We start from the raw sequence: 10,079 nt of genomic DNA, 5'->3' as shown, positions 1-10,079 counted from the left end.
TTTATGACATCCTGCATTTCTGGGATAAAGCTTATTGCGATCAAATCAGAAGTCGTAAGTAAAATCGGAGTCATAAGTAATGAAGCATTTTTTTTTCTATTTTGTATAGTAAAGTTTTTATTTTGTTCTATATTATGCTTTATTGAATGTGTTTTCCTATCGGTTTTAATGAAAAGGAAAATAAATTTAATCGTGCTTTTATGAACAAAAGAAAATATAATAGAAAGTGCAAGCAGAAATAGTTCAAATTTTCTAATAGTATAAACTTTATAAAATTATTAATGTTCACCATTTATAGTGAATAGTGATTTATAGTGTTACCTTACAATATAAGTACTAACCGTATAAAGTACAAAATATGTTGAAATTGTTCTTCTTAGTGATATTCAAGATGTATTTATTGGAACCATTTCAAATTGGACTATTACAATTATGGTCTATTAATTACTATTAATTGTACTATTTAAGGACTTAATGAAAACATATGATAGAAACATATAAAGGAAACATGTAATGAAGCTTAATAATTAAAACGTATAATGATATCCATATAATTTTGCATTTATGTTACTCAGAATAAATTTTGTATTACTATTATCCTTTTTATTACTATTATTCTACATTTATTACGATTTTTGAACATTTTTACGTTGTTTTTAATTGCTACCTGAATAAAAACTCTGATTAGTGAAAGTAACAAAGAAATGTGTATTGTCTCAAACTATATTGCATCACGCATAAACAATATGCTCTCGAAATGGGTAATGGATTAGTCACGTGGTTGCCTGTCAAGATCAACGTCATAGCTGATTATTAGAGGATGGATTCCTGATGAAGGGCTAGTGATTTCAGCATCTAGGATGCTGAAAACAGTGTTATGAACTTTTCCCTGATACTTGTTTTATTTATCGACTGGGATTTATAATGATTTGTTTTATAAAGTTTCTGTTGATTAGATTAGGATAAAAAAAATTGTGATACTTCAGCATTTACAGGACTTTATGATATAAATTAGGTAAGCATTTCTGTAAAAATAAATTAGGGAAAATTGTTTTTTTTTTGTTTTTGTTTTTTTTAAATATGCAATTCTTACAGGCAGAAAAAAATGCAGGTAAAATTACTTTTATGTATGCTTATGACATTTCTGTTAAAAAATAATAATTTTGAAAAATAAAAGAAACACATGCGCTATTTAAAACATCAATTTTATTATCCTGTTTCATTCATATGATAAGCATTCACCGGATATTTTGGTTTTAAAAATTATAGCTCATATTGTAACATATTTAGTAAGAAATACAAAACTTTAATGTAAATTCAACCGAAGTAATGATTTTTGTGCTATGTTCTAAAGTATTAAGATAAAATTACTAAAATGTACTGCATTTACCAAAATTTATTGCAATTAATAAATTTTATCACATGTCTTAAAATTATACTTTGTAGTTAATTTTACCAAAATCATTACCAAAGCAATTCGGTGAGATAAAAATTTTCCTTTCGGTTAGTCTTTGGTTTTCCCATAGAGCCAGAAACACGGTAAACTTCACGTTATTCTGGTATATTTGATCATCCTTTTTTTCGCAGTGCAGTATAATCAAGAGAATATTGTATATTATAGTTTATATAATTTTATTATGACAATTGATTTGAAAAGCTTAACTTAATTCAAGGTTCTAACAAAGGTAGAAAAACAACATTCAAACGTAGAAAAAAAAAGATATTTATCATAAATATCATAAAAATAAAAAATTATATTTAATAAATATTGACTTCAAAAATTTAAAATATAAATTACGAAACTTTTAATCAATCAACATTGGTAAGTGTGATAAATTGGTAAACACATTAGTATGCAAAGAATAAATGAGTGTTATAAATAATTCATATTGTGATAAATTGTTCAATACAATAGTATGCATAATAAAAGTGATAGTTATAAATAATGCATAAATTTTTTGATTATAATTTGATATAATTCTATTTAATTTATTGCTTTAGTTGGTTATTTCCACTAATATAGTTTATGCCATATATAGCTAATCTGATAAAATACGTTTAGTATTTCTATTATTAGTTATTTTTGATAACAGTCATTCAAATATTTGCCCCAAAATAAAATAAAAATATTAATTAATTAAAACTACCTCTAAGCTGCCCTATAAAAAAGTTTGGTGTATATTTGCTCCCAATTTTGGTATTGAGGAAAATTATATACACTTTTAGGAACAGAACTGTAGTTATCATGCAAGAAATTCTACAAAATTGACCAAATAACTATTGTTTGAAAGCATTTGTGCAAATAGAATGCTAAAAATATGGTTGTTTTCCAAACAAACAGTTTTTTTCAATAAAGCTGTTAAATTGATTCTAATGAGCATGGAAATATGTGTTATAATACAACAAACAAACAAAACGTGAATAAATATATCAATATATAAATAAACAAACAAACAAAATGTGAATAAATAAATAAATAAAACTATAACAATGAAGAAGTAAAATAAAATTTAACTACATCAATGGCGAAAAACTTTAGTTAATCTCAATATAAAAAATGGTGGTAATAATACACTATAATTGTTTACAATTTGCAAAATATATGACAAAATTTTGCAGAAAGACATTTTGGACCAAAAAATATAGATTTCACGAAGAGAAATTTTAAAAATAATTTCTAAACAATTTTTTGAAACTTTAAACATGCTTTTATATTTTTATAAATAAAATTGAGTGTCGATGGCCTATGCTAGAAAAAATTTATCAGAAAAAAATTTATTTATCCTTTATCCCATTATTATCCCACTTATTAACCTTTATTTTGCAGAATAGCAGTCATTAAAATTATTTTTCCCCAAAATTATGATAAGTAGTTTAAGTTGTAGCTTTCTTATGCAATTTGAAATTGATATTAAAAGTTGGGGTGAAATTTTAGAAGTGACATGCATATTACTGATGACCTACTTTGGCTGTTTACTCAATATTAATGGAATGTTTCATTTTGAAACTTTTATTTAGCTCAAAAGTGTAATTTTTAAAGAAAACGGCGAGGGAAAATTTCACCAAAGATATTAAAATTCATTATGAAATTTATGATCCATTTATTAGATAATATAGAGTTATAAAGCTTTGGAAATTTAGGTCACATTTCTGTTGATTAAAAATATTTTATTTATTTTGCATCTAATTTGAATTTGCTGTACTATAAAAAAGCAAAATTTGTGATAACTCAAGTTTTAAACTTTATTGTTCAGTAATCAATATAATATTTTTCGGAGTGTGCGAAATTAAAAAAAAAACTGGTAATACTAAATATCCTTTGATTTAATTATAGCATTTTAACGCACTTTAACTTACAGCATTTTAACGCATTTTTGGGACTCAATTTTAATGTTTTGAGGGGCTAGCATACAATATGTTAATTATTGCAGACGATATCTTAGATTACAAAATAAAACACAAAAATGTACTTTCTATGAATAAACTTACCTTTTTATGAAGGATTTCGATTCTTGAGGAGGGGGAGACTAATTTAGACAAGCTAATGGTCGAAAGTTCGGACCCCTTAATTTTAATTTTTTCCCCCTGCGAATTTCATCTTAGTTCGAGAAATTTTAAAGCGAATTAAAACTCATTTTTGCACAAGATTATAAAATTGGTTTATTAAAAGATTAAATAATTTGTAGTTTTTACTTATTTTTAATTATTTTGTTTATTAATAGTTTAAATTACAAGGTAAGCAAATTTTTACGACGCTTGTATGTAATTTCAAAAAGCAGAGTACACAGTTTGAATTAAATCGGACAAATAAATCTCGAGAAATCCAAATAACTTCTAAAAATTGGATAACTCAGAAACTACGAAGGTTTGCTTCAACCTAGGAAGTATGATTCCAATAGTTTGGTCAAGACAGCGATCGAAAGTTTGAAATCCTTAATTTTATTTCTAATTTTTGCATATACTTATCTCGTTAACTTTAATTTATAGAAAAGCTTATTTGGGAAAATTTAACCTGACGATAAATGATAATTTAATGAAAAAATAATATTTAGAAAATTTATTTACTGATAGATTTTAAAGGATAGAATAATGATTTACACCAGTTAAAAAAATATTTTGTCTAAGGAGTTCTGAAATATCACGTTTTGCAAATTTATATAATGTATTTGCTTTGTACATTAATAAATCATAACAATTCCTTTTTAGTGGAACTAGATTCCTTCAATGGCTACATAGATCTGCTAGATAATAACAGAAAGAATAAAGAAAAAGGGGGAAGGAGCAAGGTTAACTAATTCAAAAGGGATATGACATCAATGATATTAAAATGTAGTCAAAATACTATTCACAAGGTTATTCAAATTAAATTTCTTATCAACCGTCATCTTCAAACATTTTATTTGAATTCAACAAATAAAGATATCACACTTTAATTTTAATCCAATCTAAATTTATCTGTATTTTATTAATTATACTAATTATAAGAATACTAGTTATAAGTAAGTAAAATAATGCTATTTACAACTCGATTTAGAAAAAAAAATTACTAACTAATGCAACATTACCATACCTTACTTACTATACCTATGTTAGTTTAATGACATATTTTCATTAAATTGTTTTTCAAAAAGAAGCTTAAAAACAAAGATAATACTAAGCTAGAAAATTCCTCTTTTACGTAGTCTGAAATTAGTCCTAACAATTAAATTTTCTATTTTTTTATTTCTATGAAGTTTATAATTTTAAAGTTATCCAGCAATCTATTCAGGGTTTTACAATTATTATTAAAAGTTGTTTATTTTTAATTTTATTTCCCAAACTTTACGTTAAGTACTTAGTTCTGTATCTGCCTTAATTTACAACTGATTCTCAACACGTAGAATTATTGCCATTTAATAATGATACTAATACAAAATATTTTTTATGAAATAATTCCGTAATGCAAAGGAGAAATAGCTATAACTAAATAGTTACAGAGTTATAGATTTGACTCAGTTAGTACTATGCATGACATATATGGATAAGAGACGTGTAAAGTAGAGCCAAGTAGAGATGATTTATGTCGTTTTACTTTTGCTAAATATTATCTTTAATACTTTCGTATAGAACACTTGATGCAAAAAAATGTTTTTTGCTTCAATAAATAAACTTTGACAGGAAAAAGTGCGAGTGTAAAGTTTGCGCGAGCAATGAAAACTTTATGACGTAGCAAATTTCTGTTGAAAATTTTAATGAAGCAGCACATTAGCAACTACAACTTTAGACAGTGCACTCTTACCCTAGCAGCAAAATAATTAGGGCCTTCATAGGGCTAATATTCATGAATCTTGGCTCAGTAGGGATTCAAAGGGCCTTTATTTTTCAGATATAAGCCCTAATTTGAATTTTCAGATTCACCCGATATCTTTACAACCTATATCGGCCCCATATAGAATTGTCAGATTCAGCTGATATTTTGTATTCATTATTTAGCCAATGTAGGTTCTATATTGGCCAATGTAGGCCCTGTATGTGCCATTCTAGGACCAATGTTAAAAAATCTAGACATCCCGATGTTGGTCGCTTGGTGCATGTTTTTATAGGGCCCATATTGAGCCAATTTTGAACCCATCTGGGTCTAAGGTTACTAGGGAAGTGATGCACAGAGAAAAAAAATCTGGTGAAATTACTGCACTAATGGGTGAAACATTTCGGTAAAAAAAAACATAATTCTGGTAATGAAACCTAGATATTCGGTATTTAAATCATTCTTTGGTAATTTTCCCTTTTCATAAGGTTGCGGTTTGCTGTAAATTTTGGTGTTTTTAATTTTAGTTTTTAATTCCACTTATTTAGTAAAAAATGCAAAAAAAAAATAACCGAATAATTAGTTTTCATGCCATGCTTTAAGATATAAAATTACCAAATTTTAACACATATCGCTCATGGGCTGCAATAGCTGCGCAACTCAAAAAAATCATGTTTTGAGATAAGTGGGTTTATAGTTTTCATTGCCAATAAAAATGCATAGAGAATGCTTTAGTTTGCTTAAACGAGGATTACCTTCAAGTTGAATTATGAGTTCGCTAGTATTGCTGCTGAAAAGAATGTGTAATTTCATATTTACACATGTTCTTAGTCCAAAAAACGTGTTTTTTCAGTTGTGTCACTATTGCAGCCCATGAGCTATATTATAAAACAATATTTCATTGAAAATATTACTGAAATTATTACCAAAGAGCTTCGGTAAAACTTACTGTGTTTTTTTTGTCTTTCCATAAAACCAGAAACACATTAAAATCTACCATATCCAGGTATATACTATACTTTTTATTCAGTGAATGTTTTGTGTTTTTTAAAGAATGAATGCTTAGAAGCTAATAGACTTGCCATTTCTAGACGTTTATAAGATTTCTAGAATATAAGTTTCCACACACTGCAATAGCAAGAGAAAACAGTTGCTATTTTATAGTATGCACGCCATAATTTTCACCAATAAAATTAAAATACTGGGACAATTTGAGTAATAGCAAAATATGACTAGTCAAAGATTAAATTAAATGGTTTAATTACAAAAATACTCTAACAGCATTATTTAATACATCAGCTGTAAACCTGCATTTTGAGATATATAGTTTGGGAGGCATGTTACTTATTGGTTGCGTTATTTATTGCTTCTAATTATTCTTAATACAATTTCAGCTATGTCTGTTTTACTTGGAATCACAGATTACGTTGTAATCGCCCTCATGTTGGCGGTGTCAGCATCCGTTGGTATATTTTTTCGTTTCACCGGTGGTCGACAGAAAACTACCCAAGAATTTCTGATGGCTGGTAAGAATATGCACATATTTCCGGTTGCTTTCAGTTTAATGGCAACATACATGTCTGCGATATCAGTGCTGGGCGTGCCATCAGAGACTTACTTGTACGGTACGCAATTTTTCATATGGATGCTTGGAATGCCATTGGGCGGAGTTATTGCTTGTTATGGATTCCTGCCTGTATTTTTTGACATGGACGTTTCAACAGCATACGAGGTAAAAATATTATTTTTTAAGATTTCGTTATTATTTTTATATGAGAGGAAACTAAAATTATTTTCCTCTGAGCAAATGCAGCGAGTTTGTATTGTATTGATTCATATGCAGGTATTGCATTGCATTCCAGAAATATTTTGCTTGTCAAAAAACATCCACTAACTTGAAAATTGCATAGCTATCTTGAAAAAAATATAAAACAACCTTTTTTTATTTCGATATTAAGAAAATTTAATAGAAAAACAATTATACTGTTTTTGGAAACTAAACTACAATAACTTAAAAAGCGTTTATTTGTGGGAGATAACAAAAAACTATAGATTGAACTTTAAGCAATACATAATGATAAATGTTTGATCACCTTTTTGATTGCTGTTGTTGTTGTAGTTCATTTTCACCGCACTAGATCTGTACAGTGGGCTATTGGCGACGGTCTGGGAAACATCCCTGAGTATGATCTTTTTTTAAGTCCTTAAAATCTGAATGATAAATGGAATTTATGCGTAATAAATGGTACTTTTACTATGCGTTTAAATATCTCAGTATTGGTTTCGGAAAGTTAGAGTGGAGAAACATGTTAAGCAGAGTTTCAAAAACACTCAAATTATATAAATTAAAGACATGTTATAATAATTAGTCAATTTATAACGTTAGTTTGTTCTATGAGTGTTTTAATAGAACTTGGAGGCTCCGCATCCTAATAAGCTCAGTTCACCGACCAGCGTGACTTGTTCTCATTCATCACTGTTTTTCTTCTTAAAAGACTATAAAAAAAGATTTATTTTGTTTATAAAATTCATAACTAATCTAATTACATTACTACACTTTATTAATATGCTAAACGCAACGAAATGACGGTTTATCTGGATTTGAAAAATAATCAGCATGAAATGCGGAGTACGCAATGTACGTGAAAAAAATTAAGCATATAAATGTACAATGTGCAACACAATAAAAGAAGTAATAAAGGAGAAGTTAATTCATAAATAATATAAATGATAATCTTTATATGATGTAACAGTTCGCATTGGAAACAGTTTTTTTCTCTCTTTAATCTTTGTATTTTTAAGAATTGTTCTATAAATATTAATATTTATATACACAAGATCTAATATCTCTCTCTATAATATTTTTTATTTATTCATTTTTTTGTTACTTATGACATGAAGTTGAGCGCAAAATTATAAAATGAAAATCGCGAAAGGGATACATTTTTCTACCACAATGAGGAAAAAATTATTGCTTGAAGAAAAGGATTGCAATAATTTTTAAACACTATGGAATAGAGAAAAAAAACTCTCGTTTATTTTAAAATTCAAAATGGTTCTATCATTACGTCAAATTTCTACTCAGTTGCATTTCAGAGGGCAGTTGGCCAGCATAGCTTATTATTACTAGAAGTTTAATAATTAATAACTCTCGAACTATTTACCAAACCGAAAATAATTTTTTTTATTTCCTCGAAATCCTTATAGAATTTTTCAACATATCTTAAAATTTATAGCTTTCAAGTTTCATAGTTTCTGTGAGCCAATTGTGCCGGCCCTTGCAATTTTATGATACAGAAAAAAAGTTGTTTCCAAGTAGTTTCATTTTTTTAATAGTTCAATTGTTAGCTTCACGCTACATAAACCTCCACAAAGAGATTCCGTAATGTTTAATTTCGTATTTTTCAATTACTAGAATGACTTTCTATGGCAAGTCACAAGTTTTTTCTTTATATTAAAAATCGTATGAACTCGTAATAAATCGTATGAGACTGCGCTGATGGTGCTTTTTGGTGTTCAACTTAACATTATCTTTTGTTTTGATGCTAAAAACTACAAAATTTAGAAACTTGAAATTACTAAGATGTGTAGAACAGTGTACAGCAATTACAATGGAATAAAAAAATTAAATTTAAAAATTAGTTTGAGAGTTATTAACTATTAAAATTTTATACGGGCCACTGTACAGGCTGTAGGAATGCAGAGCAGAAAGAGCTGAAATTTGGCATGATGAAAAGGCCATATTTGTTTATACATTTAGCACGGAGTTTTAATTCGAAATTTAAATTTGTTTGAAAATTATTGCAATTTTAGACACTTTATTGCAATTTTTTCCTAATTTTTTTTGATTTCGATACATTTTGCTTTGCTGCTCTGAAATTTCTAAAATTTTGATACTTGAAATTATGAAGGTATATAGGAGTTCGATTGAATAAAAAATTTACGATTAATGATTCCAGAATTATTAACATGTTGGTCGATATACTTTTGGCTGAAATACAAGTGCAGAGTTGAAATTTGACGTATTGAACCGAAAAAAACACTGATAAAATTACTGTACTGCATGGTATGATATTTCAGGGAAAAAAAAGCATAATTATAGTTAATAGAAACAAATATGTGGTATTTAAACCACACATTTGGCAATTTTTCCGTTCATATAGTGACGTTTTACCGCATATTCTGGTATTCAAAATTATAGTTCTCATTACCTCACATTTAATAAAAAAACTTTTGAAACAATATTTTACTGTTAATTTTACCAAAACCATTACCAAAGAGCATTGTTAAAAATTACCGAGCCTTTTGGATTCCTATAGAGCCAGTAAAAAATACCAAAACTGAAAACTGAATTTAACAAAATAAATAGTTTTTATGCTGTGCTCTAACTATTAATATCAAATTATAAAATCTTACTACATTTATGAAATTTTATCATCTATTATTAAAACTGTATTTTGTTTTTAATTTTACAAAAATCATTACCAAAGCACTTCAGTCAAAATTACTGATCTTTTTGGTTTTCCTATGTAGCAAAAAAACAAATATTCTGGTACTTTTGACCATACTTCCTTTTCTCAGTGTGATAGGACCTTTTTTAATCATAAACTTAACGACTGATTTTTTTTTCAAAATTCCTATTTGTTTGAAAGTTATAGCAATTTTTCTGCGTCTTCTTCTTTAAATAATAAATATTTATCCTTTGTTATAAAAAAATTTAACTCGCTTGTGATTTTATATGATAGCGCTTGATTTTGTGTCAAAAGCTTAAAAAAATGAATAATTAAAAAAA

General features: G+C 27.3%; 1 protein-coding gene across 2 annotated transcripts in view; it reads left to right on the top strand.

Moving 5' to 3' along the window:
• The first annotated feature begins 822 nt into the window (after positions 1-822).
• Positions 823-10,079, top strand: part of LOC107444074 (putative sodium-dependent multivitamin transporter) — a 33,364-nt gene continuing 24,107 nt past the window's right edge. Inside the window, exons 1-2 of one of the 2 annotated variants that reach the window (XM_016058148.3) lie at positions 823-1,015; positions 6,682-7,019. In XM_016058148.3, coding sequence (XP_015913634.1) covers positions 6,684-7,019 — 336 coding nt within the window. In that variant the 5' untranslated portion in view covers positions 823-1,015; positions 6,682-6,683. Of the gene's footprint in view, positions 1,112-6,681; positions 7,020-10,079 lie in introns of both variants that reach the window. The other variant, XM_071178812.1, reaches the window with a different exon arrangement.

This window comes from Parasteatoda tepidariorum, chromosome 3 (genome assembly GCF_043381705.1).
Source record: "Parasteatoda tepidariorum isolate YZ-2023 chromosome 3, CAS_Ptep_4.0, whole genome shotgun sequence".
Classification (NCBI taxonomy): Eukaryota; Metazoa; Arthropoda; class Arachnida; order Araneae; family Theridiidae; genus Parasteatoda; species Parasteatoda tepidariorum.
The sequence above is the reverse complement of the archived record's forward strand: the minus strand, read 5'-3'. Positions and strand labels throughout refer to the sequence as shown.